Source organism: Pieris rapae, chromosome 9 (genome assembly GCF_905147795.1).
Source record: "Pieris rapae chromosome 9, ilPieRapa1.1, whole genome shotgun sequence".
Classification (NCBI taxonomy): Eukaryota; Metazoa; Arthropoda; class Insecta; order Lepidoptera; family Pieridae; genus Pieris; species Pieris rapae.
The window spans coordinates 6,045,779-6,068,968 of NC_059517.1; the positions used below are offsets into that span (position 1 = coordinate 6,045,779).

At 32.9% G+C, this 23,190-nt stretch overlaps 1 protein-coding gene across 1 annotated transcript; it reads right to left on the reverse strand.

Moving 5' to 3' along the window:
- Window positions 1–89: 89 nt before the first annotated feature.
- On the reverse strand, window positions 90–23,157 carry LOC111003694 (phospholipid-transporting ATPase IF). Its single transcript, XM_022274347.2, has 17 exons — window positions 22,901–23,157; window positions 19,575–19,770; window positions 18,968–19,093; window positions 16,553–16,774; window positions 15,653–15,832; window positions 13,918–14,223; window positions 12,709–12,956; window positions 9,814–10,233; window positions 8,446–8,617; window positions 6,987–7,177; window positions 6,314–6,595; window positions 4,994–5,130; window positions 4,203–4,338; window positions 3,708–3,853; window positions 3,186–3,353; window positions 2,322–2,477; window positions 90–1,730 (listed from the first exon to the last, which is right to left on the reverse strand). Exons 1-17 carry the CDS (start codon window positions 22,988–22,990, stop codon window positions 1,538–1,540), a joined length of 3,369 nt encoding a protein of 1,122 aa, XP_022130039.2. The 5' UTR covers window positions 22,991–23,157; the 3' UTR covers window positions 90–1,537.
- Window positions 23,158–23,190: the final 33 nt, after the last annotated feature.

Below are 23,190 nucleotides of genomic sequence, written 5' to 3' on the forward strand. Positions count from 1 at the left end.
CTAGCATATTCATTTTGTTTATTTGAATTGTAAATATATTAAATGAAACTCAAGGTTTTGAAAAATAACTTTATTTTATCTTAAATTAAGCACAATAATACCTGTATTGTCAAAATGCAATCTTTATATTCTAATTCTACTACGTAATTAATATTATTCTAATTAATTTAAACAATGATAGGTACTTTGTACCAAAGACTTTTAATATATTGCTTTGGGTAATACTTTGAATTTTTAGTAAAATAGAGAGGTTAAAATCATATTATAAAACTAGAACAATTTATTACGTTTATATGATTGATTTTCCAATAATTTAATTCCAAAATCTGTTAGTGATTGTCATTAAGACTCCCAACAAATCCCCTTTTGTATGTTGCTACTTTGAGTCATGGATAATAGACTTATATCTCGGTATTCTTTATATATTTTGAAATATATAAAATTAACTATTTTATGACTAGAATGTTATTATACCTATATTAATTGGTCCATTGTTACTTATAAACTCTTATTATCACAATTTGCTGGATTAACAATATTTAAATGACTCCGTTATTAAGCAACTATTTATCATTTTTTGGTATATGATTTAACTATTTGGTATACGAAAAAATGTTTATAATTATACAAGCAGATATTATATTTTCTAGTAGAAAATATAATATCTGCCTGGAATTCATCAGTTTTTACTCCTGAATTTGTAATTTATCTGGCCAAAAAGTAATCCAATGCTGCATTAAATTGGTACTTTTCATACGTAATACATATATGAGTCAGAACAGAACCGATACTCTGTAACTTCCAGAAGCGATTGGAATAAAATATGGAGATTTTCTTTCGATTCCAATATTGTGATTATACCTAACGTCCATCGGGTACGAGTCTCATACCCGATGGAATCAACATTAGGAAACCGGGCTGTATAAATACAAAAATCGACGACATGCGAAAGACAGAAGTAATAGAAGGAACTTGTGTATGAACTATAGGTAATATCAAAGAAATGGACGCAATCTGGGCCCAAAATACATTTAGGGTTTTAGCGCAAAATTCAAAAGGGGCACAAGGGGCGAAATTACAAGATGCTAGTAAACTGGCCTTATGTCATCAAAGCGAGAGTATTGAGAAGACTACATCAAAATTTCATACAATGTCTAGATTATTTTTAGTATGAGTTTAGCCATGTATGGTCTGTAATTGAATAAATAAATAAATAAAATATCGCAAACGGTATTGGAAGTTACAGATTACGCCGTATATGGACTTTATGAAATACGACTACTATGACTGCATGCATTAAGCGGTCACATGATCATTTTCAAACAATTCACTGTAGCGAGTCTCGTCAATTCAACTATTCTAATCATTTGACACACACATCTTATTGAAAAACCTTATAAATTTTATACAGATATTAAACAAAATTGTAATATTTGTTTTTCACTGCGATATCTGTCACAAAACGCATGCCCCGCTCCTTCTAAATCATTACCGAATGAGGCGTATGGCTAAAGATCCGTATGGGAACACGGACCTTTCAAAGTTGGGTCGAATAAACCTGCTGTGTTTCCGTGTCTGTTCGTATATTCCTTCGCGCTCTAATTTCAATCAGGATGCGCAGACAGAAGTCCGGCGCAAGAGCAGCAGCAACTGTGAGCAGGTTGAGCAGCCAAAATGGCAGGGAGGTGAGCAGACGGGTATACGTACCTAGGATGTCGCCGTCCACTTGGCTAAAGATAAAGTTTAATGTGAAAGTATAAACATACTAATTTTCAACGTCATTGAAAAATCTCTGATAACCTATGTTATCAAATCAAAAATCATTTATTCATATAGGTAACATAATGTACACTTATGAACGTCAAAAAAGGAAATATACATTAAATGATTCTAATTTTACATTTACTGTTCTCAAATCAAGGGCGTAGAACGGAAGAGAAGAACTGGCAATAAACTCTCCGCCACTCTTTTTAATCGCCTAGTTTTAGACAATGTTTGTAAGGGGCTGCCCCATTACGTTGACTAATACAGTGAATATGTGCCCATTTTATAAGATGTATACTATCTGGGGCACATGTAGAGGCTGATGAGCAGATATCATCATAAGCGATCTGTTCCAAGAAACTCAAAGGCTTCACTAACTGCCTACTGACGTATTCTCGAACAAATGTAACTTAGGGCTCAAGAAAACAACCTACCAATTCTTAATGGGCCGGCAACGCACGAGCCTTCTGGCAATGTGAGGACGGCCACATCACTAACATTGAGTCTTCCCGCTTGTCACGTGTTAGTCAAAAAAATATATAAGTAATTATACTTACAAATAAAATAACGAATATATAGTATTAAACGCTATATACGTCAATACTGATAATAGAGCGGTAAGTGCGAAGGTCAGGGTTTGGTATCGCGCGTGAAGGCACAGCTTCAATGTCACTATTACCAGCATTTGGTGGAATAGTATCGCGCCGAATGACCTGAAAACATGATTAATTAATTGGACGTCGTAATAAACACATCCTAATAGTGAAAAGTGTTGTAGGTGTTAGGTGGCAACCCTGAATTGGTTTGCTCGAATTTGTCTCTGCATTAACGTAAGGTGTAGGCAAAAATCGTTGATATGATATGATACTCGTCTGTAACCATGATGATACCATCTGAGGCCAATACCAAAGATTTACCACATATTTTTACACGTGTGGTTCCTACGGTTGTGTGTTGTCCAGAGCTTTCATTTAAAAATCAATATTGCGTTTGTTAGTCGGTGCTCCCCATACCGTAAGCGTAATCTATGCGTTTAGACTGCGCGTACCCTGACAGGACGTGTAAGCATACAGTCGCAAAGAAAGATCCGTGATATGATAGGCGTGGAGTTAAATGGTGGAACCTACGGACGATCCGTACTTCGGACCTTCCTAATTGCAGCAACGTGTGAGAATAAGGAAATAAAATTCTCTTGTTCACAAACAAAACGTGTAGGTACGTAGCTGGTGCAAAAAAATAGAAATTATATGTTTATAGTGAATTTATTAGCAATTGGAAAGCCAACTTATTTATAATTAAGAAAATGTAAATTTGAATAAACATATAGACTTTCTGTCTATGTGTTTAATACTCGCTCGTATCGTGCAAACAACTGTTTTAGGCCCAGACCTTTTTTTTAGGGTAAACCTTGTTAAACATACCACAAATCCATAGGTTTCCCATCAGATGTGAAGACAGCCGAGGTGAAAACAAAAACACTGAAGCCATATATGACCGCTGAATGATATAACGCTCCTGACAGCCAAAGTACGAAGTACCGCCATGAGAGAAGATTGTTTTTTCGAATATTTCGGTAAAGCATTGGGTTCCTGAAGAGGAAAAGGTTATACAAAAAATAAATAAAGGTTATTGTTTATAGCTTCAAAAGCAAGCGCAAGTGATATAATAATAGAATAATGTATGCATGCGAAACCTTTTAAAAATGTTTAGCACGTTACTGTTTAAACGGATGTAATTATTGCCAATGTCAAGAAATATTATGTTAGACGACATACAGAACTCCTTAAAATGCTCAATTTAAAAATAACTTCAATCCTAAAGAATCGATAATATAACTATACATTTTGTATTTGTTAAAATACAACTCCGAAACTAAAAGTTATCATTGTTAATATAACAGTAATCAAATTAAGTGCCTTATATGCTGAGTAAGTAATACATACCTAAGTAAAGAATCGGCTGGCCAGCGTTGCTCAGTCACAGATAGAACAAGGCACGGCACTGAAGTAAAGAATAGATTGTAGAACGTCAAATACATACTATCATATATTGACTGTGTCGAAAACGCGCTGTTTATTTGGAAAAATAACTGCAAATAAATAAAAATCATATTATTGTTTGTTTAATTATTCAAACGTAAATATGGCCTATAGATAGAATAATATGTTATAAGCAGATAAGCTAACAGAAACTATATTATTGTGGGCGCGAATGGGCAAGAACAAATACAATATCGTTTTTTCCCTGTTCGATCTTATAATCCATACATAAAAATGTATATCTATATCGCAAACAAATACCGCTCATTTTTTTTTAATTAACATAACTTTTATGTAAATCAAAATGCAATGGATACAAGTCCTTTGGCAGAAATCGATTTCTAAACTAAACTACAAGATATAAACTTATACACACAATTAATATTTATAAATGCTTACCATTATATTCCCTAGTACTAAGTTTTTATAGAAGAAGTAGAGTACAAGTGTTGCCAGTCGTTGATAGTACCAATGCCCCAGTACCAGAAGCATCTTTTTCACCATAGAAAATTTTGTGAATGCGAAGTCAGCCGATCTGAATATAAAAAAAAATAGTATTGTAATACCTATGTCTCACACTGACAATGTTTCCTGTGAAGCTTTCAAAATATCATAATCAATAATTGTATTGTTAGTAAATAATAATACAGATATATAGCATAAAGAAAATGTCCAGTCTATCAAAAATCATAAAACTCTGTCAAGACGTTTCTGAAGGGTTTCTGAAAAATAAGATTTTCTTCACATAAATATCGTGAGTTATGTTGCTGAGAATAGTATATTTTATAACTTTCCGCCATTTAATTTTATTGTATCACGTTAATTCATGACATTCTTTGGGACATGGTGTAATACGAGTAGCTGCACATCAAAGCATTTTGTAAATAACAAATTTGCCCATTAAAACGAACGATGGCTGGATTTGAGAACTGTAATTATATAACGTTCATATCTGTACACGGTTAACTATATTACATTTTAATACCGCATTTGTATTTCAATGTCTACTTTAATACATAACTGGATAGATGGCTACAATCCTGATGTTAAGTAAGATGCATATAGGGCACGCCTGTCCAGAAGATGCCTTGAATGAACACTTTTGAAAAGACTTAAGGGGGCAATTCGCATAATTGTAGGTATTATAAATATGAAAATGGTTGGAGCGCATTTTAACTGTTTTACGTTACCTGGCAGCTTGATGTCCCTCTTTCCCAAATATCCCGAAGCCCACGTGAGCCTCTTGTATCATGGAGATGTCGTTGGCGCCATCTCCTATGGCCGCTGTAATCGGGTGCTCCGAACAATTCTTTACTAACTTAACAATCTGAAAGATTTAAATGGCTCTCGGAATTTATATAGTAAAAACTGAATTGGACGAAAATTGCACTTTTAAATTCCTAATTAAAATTAATAACTACAGTCCAGAAATATCAATCTGCTGGTTTGGTTTGGACGTTGGTCAGTATTGATTGATTAATTTATGATTGAGATTTGTTATATGTCCGACAAAACAATACACACGAGGGCGAAAATCTACTTGCTTTAATATGGGCAACCACCGGATCCGGCCGGCCGATATGATCCGACCCGCGAGATATTAAAAAAAAACTAGTTTTTTCGAGATTATTCCTTCATTTTGCCTATAAGAGAGGCTGGATGGCCCGTTAGTTCGGTTCTATTTGAGCTACCGAGGTGATGACTTGGACAAGCTATATTAGCGAATTGCTTCAGGCGTGCTTTGTGCATCTTGAGTGGTAACTATAGTTTTTATTAAGTTTATTGAACGAAAAGTAACTGGTGGAATGAAACGAAAAGAAGATAAAATGATATGATAAAAAAGACTGGTGACCCTCTACCGGTTCCAAGAAAAATGGACTGAATAATTATTTTTTATCTCGCACAATGGTAAGCCTATTTTTTGCTATGTAATGAATCCATTTCAGAAATGACAGAATTCTATATAAAGAGGCATTACTCAAGTAAGCATGCTACGCTGCACTCACTGACAGGACATTTAAAAATTTGGAAAAACAGCAACAAATGTTTCGTACACAGAAAACACAACTTGATAGTGTTGTGAAAGATAATTTTATACTTAGCTCAAAATTTAATAATTATTATTATTATTTATTCGAATGATATCGAAATGAAATTAAAAAAATCGTCGTTAAAGTCGTTTTATGTCATGTCTAATATCCATCGCAAAAAATACTTTTAAACGCGGCTTATTTGCACGCTAAAGTTTCATCCTCAACATGTCAAAGGTTGCCCATACATGCTTTAAGTTAATAGAACAGTGTTATTAATATACTTTCTATGACATACTGGAGGGTTACAACACCTCACAAATTAAACCATGGTACTATTTTACTTGTTTTCAATATATATACTTATGTATTTCAGCTACAGATTTTTTAGTGTTTAAGCACAAGTATAATAAACCTCTATATAAATATATACCTTATATGATTTATATAAACCTATGATGTACCTTATAAAATATATACCTTAGCCTTCTGTATCGGCGACAGTCTACAGCACAGCACTGCACTGCACTTGAGCGAAATATCAACAAAGTCCCTCGCATACACCGTATCTAGAACATTCGCCATGCTGACTCCATCAACCACCAACGTCAAATCCTGATAGCCCGGTTCTTCCACCGTCTGCCTACAAAGCTCTAGTGCCTGCTGTAACGCGAGCTCGTCTTCGACGCTTATAAGAAACATTCGACGATCGTTCTCGGATATATGGCCGCACGATTGGGAGACGTTTATTGCTGTTTCTACCTGTATCAGAGTTACAATCATGTGTACTGGGTTGGTTGGAAGATGTTTGTATGCGATTCTAAGATGTACACATCGAATGAAGAAGTTACGATATGTCAGGCATAAATTGTTTATGGGCAAGAATGATTCATTATCTAATATATTTTCCGTTACTAAGATGTAGATTTCTAGGAAACATCTAAGAAATGCAACTTATGAAATAAATTTGATTTTGCTATTTTTGCCAAGGTTGCAAATGTCCGTGTTTTGATAGATTATTTATTAGTACGTATTAATCAATATATTTTATGTGAAAAGAAATTGAAAACCCAAGGTTAAAATAATGCTGGTATTATGATAATTCGAATATGGGATATTATTTATTTTGTATGATTATAAATATAAGATATACCTTATCTCCAGTAAGCACCCAGATTTTGATTCCAGCTCTTCGCAGAGACGCGAGAGTATCTGCAACATCATCTTGAAGACAATCTTCCACAGCTGTTGCACCAAGCAGTGTCAACTGTTGCTCTAGTACTACATACTGTTGGTTCACACGCTGTAGGGCTTCTGCGCTTGAGCCGTCAAGAAGTTTTATAGCTTGAATAACAGAAAAATCTGTTAAAATGACATCACCGCAATACGAATAACGTACGTATTTGACAAAAAATATATAATGTTTTTATGGAATTGCAATAATTTGGGTATAGGAGAAACGGTGTATGATTTTTTTTCGAACATGAAGCAAACGGGTAGGCTCTCAGTGCCGCGCCATTTACAAATTGATACGCTGTTTTCTCGAAAGATCCAAAATGGATATGGTTTGGAAATATTTCAGTGGGTAGGTGGTAGTTCCACATAGTGACCAAATATGGCTTTTTAAAACTAAATAACGCTTAGTTGTCCAACTATGGAAGTCGTCGATACCAATTTAGTATGCCTCTACGTTCGATGATAGAACTCAGCTGTATTCTTTAAATACAAATATATGTATAAGATATATTGTAGTTTCTGGTTAATACCCTATTTTTATATTTATAATTGTTGATACACATCAATACGTATAATCTTAAGCATAGATTATTTTTAAATAATTGTTTCAAATCAGCCGTAAAAGAATGCATCCATAATTATCCCATATCTAAAATGTATTTATCAATATGTATTAAAATATTATCAGTTATAATTATTAGCGTTATCATTAATTCGTTTCATAGAACACTAAGAAATAATTATCCTTAAGCGATTTGGCAACTTTTTAATTTAAATGTTACATATAATAATTAAACAAATATCATTTTTTTGTTTGCATTCGTAGATTTCAAGTATTATTATTCATTTATTGATGGACAGCCTATGACGACTAAATATTAGAAGTGTTTTTCAAATAAAATAAATTATCGTTAATAAACTATTTACAGCGAAACTTATATGCTTAAAATTATCGATCGATCGATCGATCGAAAGAAAAGGTGCTCAATGATACACTTACATAATTATACTTTCCTATAGCAATTTTGCAAATTAGCAGACGTATTTTTTAATTCCAGATTTTTTTTATTTAAAATATCGCTTATTTTTTTAAAGTGGGAACTGGGGGCCCTTTGTTTGCACGGGGCCCTGGACTGCCTAAAAAGCCCTTAAGTAGATCCGCCCTGCGTACGAATTTATAAGTCTATCATGGACAGACTTATGACAGCTTTGCACATTAATGTATGGCATATTTTTCATTATATTGTATTTAATTCTTATTAAATTGAACATCTTTTTGTGAGTCATGTATGACGGCATAAGGTCATTAAGCTATTTGATGCATTATTTATGTTATTTATTTTTATGTTAGTATTATTTTTCATTTATAAACTTACATTCAGCGACTCTTTCATACTCCTCCGTGGGTATTTCCCGGTAAGCAACAGCAAGGGTCCTAAGACCTTTAGTGGCAAAAGCAGTGATATCTCTTTCCGTCTCTTCTATCGCTACCGAATCCTTGCATATAGGAAACACTGAGGACTCCGCACCTTTACAAAATAGCCATATCTGAAATATTATATAATCTGTATCGTCAATTGTATTGAACGTAAGACATTTATCACGAGGACGTACTAATTAAGGGTCGACTGATTTTTGGTTATGTCAAAAGCATGCCATGATTAACAAAACAATTTGTTTTAGCCTGAACAAAATTCTAACAATAAAACGACGAGTGACTGCAAATATTATAGATATTTTTTAAATAATAAATAAATCAATGAAATTAAATTATCATACAACCCATTTGCATTAAGAATGTATGTAAATGCGTCCTATCCTACCAAATCAATATCCTTTTCATATCAAATACATACATATGTATTTTTGTGCCTATTATTATATTTTTATTTTAGTTGTGTTACTCATACTTTTATAAAACAAAAAAAAATCTTATCTGTGAAAAAATTCAAGGACACTTCTATAATATATTGTAATTGCTATTTGTGATATGTCTGTCATGTTGCATTAAAATAAATAATTAAAAATGTAATCTATTAATGAACAACTAAATTATTTAGATTTTGTATGTATTTAATTTTCGTAACGCAATGTCCACCTGACGAGCTTATTTTTGGTGATTACAAAATATAGAACAAATACTAGAAAATTGCGCGGTAGTAAATAACGACGAGATCAGATATATTAATCGTTACATCTAATCTAATCTTCTTCTCAATCAATCAAATACAAGCACTTCAGACAATATCATCGGGGTAAAATTTAGATAATGTTCCTTTACTATTTCTTGGCAACGACAAAATTTAAAAATCTTCTTACAATTTATATTGCAAGATGTTAACGCATCAAAGCTCTATAATAACACTTTCCAGTGTGCCATTTTCATTTGTAAATGTATCCTCGTCAAATATTAAAGAAAGACCTTGATAATGAAGCTTAAGAAATAGTAAAAAATATCTCGATTTAATTTTTGTATTTTCGAAACCTGGAACTAGGAACATCCTAGCTGAGAAATATTGGATTTCTTTCGTCTTTTTAGAAATAAACAATTGTCATGTATTTATATATACCTTCAGAAATATGTATTTTATAGTATGTGGTCCGATCTCTTTGTTCTGTTTTTAAAAAAATTACTAAGTTTTGAGACAATGTATAATAAACTATGGTATCTAATTCCGTTGTAACAGACGCTTCTAATTTCTATGACAAATACACCCTGAAAGGCTTTAAAGAAAAATCCATACCTTCCCATCTTTATCCTTCACGATGACGGACATCCGCTTTCTTTCAGACGTAAATTCAATCAACTGAAGTCTTTCATACATCTCCGTAATAGTACCGACCTTAAGTACTAGATTGTTCCCTTCATCCCCCAAGAAGGTTACTTGAAACCTATCAGCTGCCTCCACTAAGGCCTTTTCATCGGGGCTGCTTCCCTGGTAGTCCATTTTACTGCCATTTTCATTCAAAATGGCGTTCCATGTAACGCTGTCAATAACACTACTGTTTCCATTCGCTTTCGTAATCTTTTTCCGTCGAAAGAAGTTCATTAACTGCATATTTCCGGTTCCGGAAAGACGTGCACTTAACTTTTTCATGTCTTCGTTCGAGAGTTGAACCGAGTGACATAGTGCCAGTATTGTGAAGAAAAATTTAAGGTCTGTCTGAAATAGAAGAATTACTTAAATTTACAATAATAAGCATGCAATTGATATAAAATTATCACTCAAATCTCGGCACATCAGAGGTTTAATGTACAGTACCAAAAAAACATGTTTAAGGGCTGTCTGTGTGTTAAGTATAGAACTTTACATGCCGTCAGTAATATGTAGTTTAAGATCTAAGGCCTACCAGAGAGGAAAAATAACAAACAAAAGTGATAAGATATAGCATCAGTATCTACGATAATGTGAAACGTATTATTAATCAATTCAATTATTCGGAGTATGACCCTTTTTGTTTGAAATTTTTATAGACCTGCGAAGATAATTTGAATTCCTAGTATATTATATTTACGAAAATAATAATAAATAGGCAGACACGAGCAAATGATGTACTATAAAGTACCGAGAGTTTTTACACCGGCTTTTTCTCTCGGCCTACACCCTCTGTCTTCTTTGCCGATGAGTAGGGATGCCTACAGGTTCGAATTAAATAACGTGGAATAAGTTGATCTTATGTTCCAAAATAAACGTATTTTATTTTTTATTTTTTTCATACTTTTTTGTGGAAACTTTCAAAGCGCTCTTAAAAACGATAGTCGCAGACCATTTTTCTGCGATCGTTCGCAGTTTTTAAACAGGTATGCCAAGCGTGAATTTCATATAGACGAGAGAGATATTTTAATACAATTAAAAAAAGAACTTAATAAGTCTAATAGAGACCTAGATGTCTGCTTTTTTGTTTTTTTTTAAATTTTGACAAGGTTTCTAAACAATCTAAACATTAATATGTAAGATGTAGTATTCCTTTTTTTTTACATTTTTTAGCGCTACCAGGGTGGGTAGTCAATAGTCCTTATCGTAAAGTTATCGCAATTAAAAATGCCTGCCATATGAGCAAATCATATAGATATTTTGCACGCCAGCTCCCTAGGTACACATTGAACAATGTCTCGTTTACAATTTTGGGCAGTTGTAATAAGAAGAAATGAATTTCTCGCCTATATACTTTCGTTTCCTTTATCGACGTGAGATACATTTTGAAATGAAAGCCATTTTATTGTAAGACAATATAAGATTTCTGATAAGTTAGCCTTCGATTTTAAAATAGTTTATTCAATTGAAATTAGATATGGCGATGATACGGATTATTGATATGGATAAAGTATTTTTAATACTTTCTTAGAACATAACAAAACAATACTGCAGACTTTTCTAACTTTATTCTAATAAAATTTTGGAATGGAGATATAAAATACGATTGATTTCATTCCGCGAATTAGGTAATCGAAACATTCAAAGCCACTCCCAATTGAACTAATATTTACTTACAGTATTTTATTTTAAGAAATCCTCTATGTACATAACAGCGAATCAAAGACAAACATGACTAAGTTTTCGTCAAACGATAAAATGTTATGACTGATATAAAACTGTTGTTTTATGACTTAAGTTAAGACTGAATATTAAAGACAAAGTTATAATATTATTTTCAGTAAATTTTATTGGTATTAATTGTATCCTTATTACAAACAATGAATTATTTTTTAAAGAAGTGACCTACTTCTTTTAAATCTTTTGGTCTAACATGAAGCAAACATAGATACAGGTATCTATGTTTGTTTCAGACAGAACAAACAAACAACAAAACAAACAACAGAACAAACAAACAAAAAATAAACAGAGATCCTGGGTTTAATATCCCAGGGTCTCCTAAACTATTGTTTTACCTTAGCAGTGGCGGTAGGTAATGGTTCGAAAAATGTTATTATATTTGTTAATCATGCATAAGAATTATTTTTGAAATAAACCAATATTCAAGAAGATTCCACCGAGCAACCGCTCGGTGTGGTTACCTAGTTACACAGTACAAAAAATCTTCTTATACAACCTTTAATAAATAATATAAGACGCTTTTTTTCATATTCCTCACATCAACACCAACTGTACAAACAAAAACTTAGTTCTGTATCGCCAGTCCGGATAAACAACGACAACTATTTGACTTGTTTTAGCAATTGCTGAATTTGATTAAAAGAAGTATTAAGAATATTTATAGCGCTTATTCGACTGCATCATGAGTACACCCCACATATATACTTGTGCACCATCATCGCAGCGCAGCCGAATTAACGTATTTAATAAATTTTTTCTTTTCCTTTCGTAAACGTATGAATCGTTTTGTATACGTAAGCATATTTTGAATTTCATTTTTGCGTAGTATCATTGATTTTTGTTTTTTTTATAGAACAGGGGCAAACGGACAGGAGGCTCATCTGATGTTAAGTGATACCGCGCCCATGGACACTCACAATGGCAGAGGGCTCGCGAGTGTGCTGCCGGCCTTCAAATTGGTTCTGAAATACTTCAGTGGGCAAATATATATAATTTATGTTATCACAAAATAAAAAATATTTTGAATATTCTTTTGTTCTTTAATCTACTAATTATAATAAAAATCTGATTTATATGACTGACCTGAAGTGTATCAACGGCTTCATCAAACTTCCCAGTATCAAACAATCTTCCTTCCCTCTCTTCATAAATCTGTCCTTTTATTGAACATGCCTTGAAAGCCATAAGGTTCTTTGTAAGAGTACCAGTCTTGTCCGAGAAGAGCACCTCTACTTGACCCAACTCTTCGTTAAGGTCAGAGGTATTGGCGATCGCTGGTCTGCCAGTCTCTTCACAGCGAAGTTCTTCATCCCAACCGATGAAGAGGGCACCTAATGAATGTAATTAATTAAAGCGACGTATTAGATAAACATAACAAATTTTAATGGAGGGTCACGCGTTAAAGGGCTTTATTTGATTTTAGAATTATATCAGGAACGCCGTATGGGATGAATTAAGATTGTAATTTCTCAATTTATTTGTTGTCTGTATTTCGGCATTACAATCCCCAAACTAAGTGGATTTCGTATTAATTGTAACTAATATTTGCATCTAAGTTTTTAATTAAAGATTTAAGATGATAGAAATATACATAATAATAATAATCAAAGAAAGAAAAAACAGCAATTAAATAAAAAATATACTTCATGAGCAATAATTTGTTTTTAAAGATAATATTGCTATATTTTTAGTATGTGTGTGTGCTGTGGTTGGATCCTAGTAGTTGCACCAGGAAGCAGCTGGCGAGGAAATGCCATATATATGTCGTAGTAAAGTACTAACGCAGAGAGTTTATGGAATCTCTAGATAGTTAATTAAAAATCGATATTTAATCTAACTGTCATGAGATGCAATTAACTCTCGGATTTAACTACTTTACTTTGGCATATAAACTACCATAGGGACCATTTATAAATTCGTTTTACTTTTCTTTTTATCTGTTTTTAATTATTAATATTACTTTGTAGGTTTTGCAATATTCTTAATACTCCTTAATTGTTTGTTTTTAAATAATATATATATATATATATATATACTTACACACATATATAAATGTGTATATTATAATGTGTGTGTGTATATATTTAAGTTTTAGTACCATTATCATTAAAAATCTCTGTGCAATACTTAATTAACTAAATAATTAAAGATAGATTACTATATTCATCATCGCAAATTTTGAAAAACGTATAAGCATGTTACGTACTATGTTTATACACAATAAAAATGGATTAATATTGTAATCTGTCTGATAGCATTTTACAATCAGTTCCAGTTCGGTATCTTACTTACCGATAAATTTATACAGCTCTATTGTGACGTACAAAGAGATGGGTATGATGTAGTAGTACAACAAGAGAAAAGAGAAGAGGTCCTGTAGAACACTAGAGGCTGTTAATGGAAAAACGTCTTCGAAGCCGAAATATTCGAGTCTTTCTGGATTCCACATTTCTATGAGTATTTTGGCGACGAAAGAACCAATCACTTCGAAGAGGAGAACGTAGATGAGTAGCACAAGGAATCCGTTGACAGCAGATTCGCTTGATGAGAATTTGTTCCCTGAATATTTTGAGTTAAGAGCCAGTTTTGTTTCTTCACCTGAAAATTATTATTGACTTAATAAGCTAGTTTACGCCAAACTAGCCCAAGTATAGAAACTGTGAATGGAGGAAATCCTCTCTACACTTGTAGAATATTAAAGCCTTTGTATTTGCCGGAGGTGAATAAAACTTAGATCAAGTTTTAATAGTTGTTAAACAGTTTTTTCATTATGAAGTTTGACATAATATACACAAGACGAGCTTGTCATGGGAAAAACGAATCAAAGCACCACCCGTTGATTCTACTCAAAAATAAACGCGAAACGTTAATTTCCCGATATGTGAATTTAAGATTAAGATAACGATAGCCGTTAATTAGTATTATCAATGTGGCCTTTTAAATTAAATAATTGCGTGCGTTATTTCTTTATCCTCAAAAGTCTTGCAGAACACAACATAACGCGAAAAACATTAACTAACGTTGACTTACGCCCAAACCCAATAATCTATCTCAATCCATTTTAGACCTTCTGAGATAGACCTAGATCTAAATCCAAACATTGATATAAGTGTAATAACCAATCGACGGATTTTAATAGCCATTTGTCGATTAATTGTTGAGTTCGGGCGTAAGAGCATATAAACAAAACTAACACCCATTTGTTCTGTAATTTCTAACGAAAGTGAGTTTATTATTTTTATTTTATGCATCGTAAATGGACGTGACGCTCAAAACATAATATACCTAAGCATTTTTTAAGACGGATTTAGATAACACCTCAAGAAATTATCTATTAGTATTGTATTTGCCAGTAAAATTATTAGAATAAATAATATTGATTATTTGTATGTTATTAATAATATTGATTATTGATATGATGATAATAAAGAAACAGTGATGTCGTATAGGCTTTAGCGTGAGAAAACCGTTTTTCCACTTAGCAATAATGTATGAAAATATATGTCTCGTTTTTCAGTTACCGGCCTGGTAAGACCGCATGTATATCTATGAATTGGTTGTTAAATTAACGAAAATAGTTGATGTATTTTTGGGGTCCGTTTTCATCTTTTAAAAATTATATTTTCTAGATCGGCTGAGCATCGAATGTATATATTATATCCAAAGTCCACGGCGTGTCAGGCACAGAAGACTGATCACCTACTAGCCTATTAGATAAAACAAATGATAACAAAACTGATACAGCGCTTTCCATAACTGAGTGTTTTATAAGGCAGTTTTTGCCGCGCACCACCCCTATGTGGAACCAGCTGCCCACTGAAGTATTTCCGAACCCAATCGACTTAGGGCCCTTCAAGAAAAGAGCGTTGGTATTCTTACAAGGCCGGTACACATACGAGTCTTCTGTCAATGTGGGCGGCAGTATCACTTAACATTAGCCTCCTGTCTGATTCCCCTCTGTTATATAAAAAAAAATCTGAAACGCCGCCGCGAATCTTTTTTGTTATTCAACAGAAGTTATTCTCACCAGTATAGACGGCACATCCAATAGCCCACTCGGTATTCTTCACTCGGGATCCTCTGAGCATTATATTATCAGTATTTAATGGTAAACTGGGTTGGCCGGGTATTTCCAATCGACCGTAGAACGTATAAAGATCTGCGACCGGATGTGGTAGTTCTATGCGGATACCAGGCGGAATTATATCTACAGAATAATTTATGATTATGTACTTAAATTTGAAAACATGGCAATACTGAGCATACAAAACAATAAATAAAGTTAAAATTCATTTTATTAATACATATATACAGATAACATAAATTATTAAGGAGGCAACAGGCAAATTAGCGATCCTAGTAAGCGAAGAAGAAATGTAAGGGTAAAAACAAAAAGTGCATAACTAAGTTCCAAATTAGACTTCCAATTATAAAACTAAAAGCTAATCTTAAGAATAATAAAAAACACAATTAATGGTTGGTTCCAAACCCCAATAAAAAAATCTAACGAATAAAACGGATAATCACTGAGATGGAATTTCCAAAATGCGTCTATGCGGTTGTTGTATTACGATAGCACTATACGGGGTAAGGGGTATTCGATTTTCTTATTTCGTCGTCAACAGTATTATATTAAGTTATTTACTTTTACATATATTACTTACTACATATTGTCTATGCTTGAAAACGAAATGCATTTTCGAGTATTCCTACAACGTACACAAACATACGTTTATGAAGTATTATATTTGAGAGCTTTGCTAGCTTACTTTTTCTAACAAGAGGAAGTGAGGGAGGGGATTAATTGCAGTACATCTGCTTTCGTAATACTAAGGAGCGTAATTTATTCTAAATACAAATGGATTTCACATGAAATATATTGGCTGTTAATCTTATAATAAAATTGTACTCTATTTAAACAACGTACCTGGGGTGTACCCAATCAAAGGTGGTGGAACCCTGAGGGTCTTCAAATTGGTCTCTCCATCTAAATTTGCGGTGGTGACGAAACATTTTCCCTTTTCACCAGCAGAACATAAGATTACCAGATCGGCTGGTACCTCCCGTCCCCGTTTCACTCTCACAAGGGCACCGGGGGCAATAGTAGAATTTCGAACTTCCTTTATAACTCCTTTGTGAACTATTTCCACTGAGAACAAATAATTAAGCCTTGTACTTCAAAAAAATAGGGAAACAACAAGGCTTAGCACTAGGTACTAAGTATTTTTTTTTATAGAACTGGGGGCAAACGGGAAGGAGGCTCACCTGATGTTAAGTGATACCGCCGCCCATGGACACTCCCGATGCTAGAGGGCTCGGGAGTGCGTTGCCGGCCTTGTAAGAATTATTATTTATTTATCGTAATTGTTTTGTATTTTTTTTGGTTCAAGTCCGTGTTAGGCTATCGAGAGAAGAGAGAATGTAGTTATTTCGACTATGAATTTGCGGGTTGTTCCCACAAAAATGTAAGTGCGTGCTCTTATTTCTACCGTGCCAACTACTGATAGAGAACAAATCTTTGTTTTTTTTTTGTATTATTAAATAGACTTAAACTTGGTTACAGCTCCTTACAAACGTTGTGTAAATCAAAAATAGTAGCGGAGAGTTAATTACCCGTGCTTCTCGTCCGTTCTACGCCCTCGATTTGAGAACGAGCAGTAAATGCTAAATGTTTCTAATTTTAAATTTAAATATGTATGTACCATAGACTTATATACTAAGTCTATGGTATGTACAATATTTTACGGATAATAAAATTATTGGAAATCAATCAAAACGACCGGTTTGCTTGTTAATAGTTTTAATCGCGTAGGCCCATTTGTTAAAATGTTAATAGAAATAGTAATTAACAAATATTGAGGTCGTAATTGAACTGATCTAAACTTATGTTATTACAAAGCAACTATAGCAATGTAGAAATAATTGCCAAGAGCAGGCTAAAATAAAATATCTTTGCATATTATAAATTATCAAGTTCGTCAGACCGATCTGATCACAGCTATACTCTATTGAAGATATATATATACGGTGATATCTATATAAAGACATTCCAACCAGGTTCAATTAACGATATATTCGAGTGGTGTTCAAATGATCATGTAACTTGTTACATTTAATAATAGTTATCATTAATATCTTCCGTGTTGATAATACTTCAGAAATAAATTAGACATGTACTTATAGCTAGTTTATTCTGATTAGAATATGTTAATTACGACAATTAGGAGGGAAAAACAAAATGTTTTGGATAGAAACAAAAGAAGGCTGTTGAATGCTAAATGTTAGTTGATTTAAAAATTTGAAATGGTGGATTCTTTATAACATAGGACGACTCCTATAACGACATAGATAGTATTTTTACCTTATTTTCGTTAAACAAAAATTTTGTTTTATTTCAGTACTGTATAATCATAAATATGATTAATCTTATCGATACGAAAAACAAAACATCTCAAAAATTGCGAAAATAAGACGTATGACTAAACTTATCACCAATACCTTGGTAGTTATATCTACTTGTAAGTATTAGGATCTGTGATTGAAGTAACAATTCCTCACACCAAAACCCCTCATTTTATCGCTAACGGATTATTCTAAATGAATTATAGTCAACCACCACAGAAGTAATTAGCATAATCCAATTTTTGTTACTTTATTATTATAACTTTTTATACAATATATCAGATGAAGCTTGACGTACGACGACGGCCGGACGACTACTGGTTACACGTATTCCTTGTAAACCAAAACTTGGCGATTGAAAAGAGGGATGGGGACTTTCTTGCCAGTTTTTCTCGCCCGCTCTACTTGATTTGGGAACTAGTAGTAAATTAAGATGTTTTTATATTGATGTCCAGAAGCGCACATAGTTAGCAAAAGGATTTAATAAATTTTGATCTTATTAATTACAAGCGAATACAGGCATCTTACTAAATATGAAACAATTTTTAAATCGGGCCAAATCTCAAATTTTTACCTACTGGAATACCTAATTAGTATAGGATACGTAGCAGCCCTGCCTTCTCTCATAACGACTATGGACGTCCTGACAGCGTTGGGTTATTGAATTTTACGTTATTTGAAGTATTTAGCTGTTTTTAACGCCTCTTAAAATAGGCGCATGATGCAAAACTTTATCTGCATGATTCATCTTACACAGTATACTATCGGTTTTTCCAGTTGATTGACATTATTATCATTTTAAAATGGAACCTTTATCAACCTATACTTTGATTGTCATACATACAAAGGTTTTTGTTTCGTATATAAGTATAAAAGTATATCCATATACATATTATATGGTCATTACAACTGTTATAAGGAAATAAAAGTGTAATCTTACCTATTTGGTTGTTGACTTTATCGTCTGCTTTATGTCGAAGCCAGTCTTCATAACCTTGTTTGACAGCTGTCACGAGTACCATAAAACTCAATGGCGCTATGCTAGTATACGGAGATACGGGACTATCTGCAACAATTAATTTTTTGAAGTTATACATCATTTGGCAAGTTGGAAAAATTATGAGAGTAAATTTTTATAATGAGCGCAGACACCGTCACAAAAAACCAACACCCTGATAGCTTTAGTCAACATTTTAGTTTTTTTGTATTGTTAGTGTCGTTTTTTCTAAAAACGTAGCGGGAAAGATAAAATCTTAGAAAATATTCTTCTTTTGTTATGCCAAAAAGTATAACTTTTAACGAGTGTACAAACACGTTTCGTATTGGAGCAAAGGGGCAGCAGGCTCTTTATGTCAAGTTATACCGACACCCGACATTAAACTGCCAGAAACCTCACATTTGGCTGCTTTACAGGAATACTTCCTTTTTTAAAAGATTTCCTTAAGGAACGCTCTGTGAAACGACTGATGGAATTACGAGTTATCGAATCTCATACACGAAACAAGATACAATATTTGAAAATAACAGAGTCACAATTACCAACTTACCAATAACGATAGCGATAACGGTCACAAACAAGAAGTAAAAGTTGACAACTCTACGAAACTGCTCCGTTAAGTTCTTGGGCAGAAACATAAGAAAAGTGTATTTGGATGTTTTGATCTTGTTATGTTTTTTCTTTCCCTGATCCACTACTCCTACTTCGATAAGTCGCGTCTCCGAAATGTCAGACACCTTTTTCGGCTGAAATAAAAAAATATAGATCTGAAGCATATTTTAAATACATAGATGGCATTGTTCACATAATTATTTTTTACGCGGTGCTGGATTATAAGGGGTAATATCTGAGCTTTGGTAAATATACAAAAAAAAATACCCTCATAAGTGCATTCTAAAGCAAATCCATTTTCCGTACAGCAGAAGGTTCTAGGTTAAACTAATTCAAGGTGAGAGCGGCCAGCCCGTGAGACGCCACACATCTGTTTTAGATTCCCAATAATTATAAGAATAATTTTCATATACATAAAAAATATTAGCAAATAAAATATTTAAATTACTTGATTAATACTTTACTTTACGAATTTTATTCTAACCGGACACGAGGAAACATATCCTATATATTCATTTATTACTGTACATATATATTGCTCTACAGGATAAACTAGTGATAAATATAGTATTAGTCGAATTTCGAGTCCTCTTATAATTCCAAAACAAGGTGTTGTTAATGACTTTAAAATATATTGGTATTTGTAGACAATTAGATAACGAATGTTTAATGGCTCTAACTGTCACGACAATGACTTAATATGACTGGCATTTCTGAGACAATGTGCGTATTAAATCAGCAAAATTCACATACACAAACTACATTCGCAGTAATATAGAATTTAACTAATAGTGGATGAGTTGGTTTTTAAACTACACAAACAGACAGGTTTCTTCATTATACCACTGTTCGAATGAAGTGCATGGCATACGACGCAGTTCTCACGGCATCATTTAGAAATATAATTTTTATTACTATAATTTATTGAAAACGTTTTAACACTCATTTTACGAACTCGTGGCAGCCGTGTCTCTCTGTTTTAGTTTTAAATTAATGCCCTTGAGTATGTTTGGAAGTTAAAATCATTATCTTCACCTCATTTAATTATTCATCAGGCAAAATCGAGAGTCATACGTATACGTACATATGTATCGAATATGGATTGGTTAAAAAAGGTTATAATTGACGACGCTGGAAATAACCTACTTTTATTGAATATACTATATTCAATAAAAGATTCTGCTTTTTTGGTCATTAGAAACTAATTTCAAAGTTTAGACCATTCAACCTATCCAAATTGAACTAATACAAACATTTAATACGGTTAGGTAATATAATTCTAAATAGTACTGGCAAAAAAGCATTAAATTATACAAGGCACGGCTGATCTCTTATCCACTGTTTTCAGATCTTGCGGTCGTCAACATCATTTTTATGTAAGGTCAGCATTTACAAGGATCATCCTATTGTTCTTATCTTTTGTGGTGGCGTATATATTATGGCAAAAGGGGCGATGGCTAGCTATGCGTCATACTTGTGAACGAGTACTACCTGTGGTGAATGGTCGGATTCGAAATCGATTCTGATGATATTATAACATTGAAATTTCATCCGATTTACCTTGATGTACCTTGTTGCATGTTGTTCTTGCTATAATATAAGTACATCCTCCTATTTCGCAATGTTCACTGCTAATTGAAGCTTAACTAATTATTTATATGTAGAGCAAGATGGAATAATAATGTTGGAAGACTTGTAAGAGTTACGAGCCCATGAACCAGCAGTTCGTGTATTGTTAAATGTTAAAACGTAAAAAAATCTTATGTAATAGATTTTTTTTATGTTCTTTACTGTATAAATGTTGCCTCCTATAAATTAATAAAATTATCATTGTATGTAATTTATTTTTGTTTTCACTTTTTCTATTATCAGAGAGCAGTTTAGGCATAGTGGCTTTAGCGCGCGCCTCTGTTCTTTCGTTTCACAGCGGTGAAGGAATGGGCCTTTATTTCTATGGGTCCAGTTAACACGAGATCGTAGGGTTAAAAAACATCGAAAGGAATCTGATATACCTGAAATACTACGTATGTCAGGGTAAAAAAACATCGAAAGGAATCTGACTGAGGCAAATTATCCTATAACTTTTTTAAATCACAAAACTTACGAACATAAATCGAGCCATAACATTCCAAATTTTTTATCAGTATCATTGCGGATAATAACATATAAAGCATGTTATCTAGATTACGTATCGTAAAAATTACATTACCTACGCCCATAAAGGCATAAGAAACGCCTTTTGTTTGCTCAATTGTTAGTGGTCATTATTCCAATGTAAATTAAAAGATATCTAGTAGCTAGTTGCTATTCCGATACCTAAAATCTCCGTGGTGTAGGCATAAGTGCGATACAAATAAGCGCGCTACGAAGTTTGTTCTAAACCAAATAAAGGGCAACATGAAATTCACATTCTAATTTTTTTTATTATTGTATGCCAATAAAATACTTATAAATAACAAAAAAGTTTTCTCTTCATTTCTAGTTTCATTTACATAACAACATTGGTTATCGTTTATCACACAAATTCTTTAACTTTAAATTCGCTTGTTGTACTTATCTACTTCATATAATATTAGAGATTTCACATAATTTCTGGGTAAAATTCAAAATTGAGACTAAGCTTTAACTATGAACGGGATTAAGACTATTTCGGATTAAAATGATATATGAATTTAATAAATGAGTTTAGTCATAGACCTCGAATACCTGAAGGTATAAAATCTAGATAATGTAGGTACAGACATTACAAAATAAGCTTTTATCTGACATGGTAAAAGGTAGCGTTTTGATTGAGATGCTATAATTCCGTAAAACTCAAAAACCAAAGGAGACGGTTATGTTTTATCGTATTTCGTGACCGATCCATAATCAGCAGTGATTTAATAAAGATAATTATAGTCATTTGTATTTTAAATATTGTATTAATTCACATAACATGCGTTGATCTTTATCTAGTGTGGAAACATAATATACCACTTATAATTATAATAGCATCCCCCAGAATTCATTGTTTACTTCTGAATAAGTGATGAAATTTGAATTCGTAACTTTGGCTTTGCCACATACAGGAAAATGGAATGTGTGATTTTGATATAATATCCATAAGTAGTGAAGTACGCTAAATTCAAAGACTTTTTTAATGTTAAAGTATACTTTTAGTATACTTGATGAAGGTATTTTATATGGGAGCGATTTTTTACTTTATTGATTATCTAATAGCATATCAAACTTGTATTCTGCGAGCCAAACAATAAAAAAACTTACGCGCCAAAACGCGACCAATAGACAACACGAAAGTAGACATTCTCGAAGTCGCTGAAAAAAGTTTCGCACAGATACATAATTCCTCATCATAACTTCACTTCACTAAACATATTTAAAAAACACAGGTAATTCAGCCTTTTAATGCGACAATGAAAGAGTGACTGAACATATCTTATCAAATACATGATATCAATGAAAAACGGCGTGGTTCGACAGATTAGCCTAGACCTTCATATCAATTTCTGTGGCTAAGCTATTATAAATCTACAAAGATATTTCAAAGAAAATAC

Bases quoted from the DNA above. Each gene is read 5' to 3' on its own strand.
- LOC111003694 (XM_022274347.2), bottom strand. From the start codon at position 22,990: ATGATGAGGAATTATGTATCTGTGCGAAACTTTTTTCAGCGACTTCGA. The intron at 16,775-18,967 runs GTAAGATTACAC...ATTTGTTCTCAG, and splicing joins TAAAGTCAACAACCAAATAG to TGGAAATAGTTCACAAAGGA. The intron at 15,833-16,552 runs GTACGTTGTTTA...ATTATTCTGTAG, and splicing joins TTTGATTGGGTACACCCCAG to ATATAATTCCGCCTGGTATC.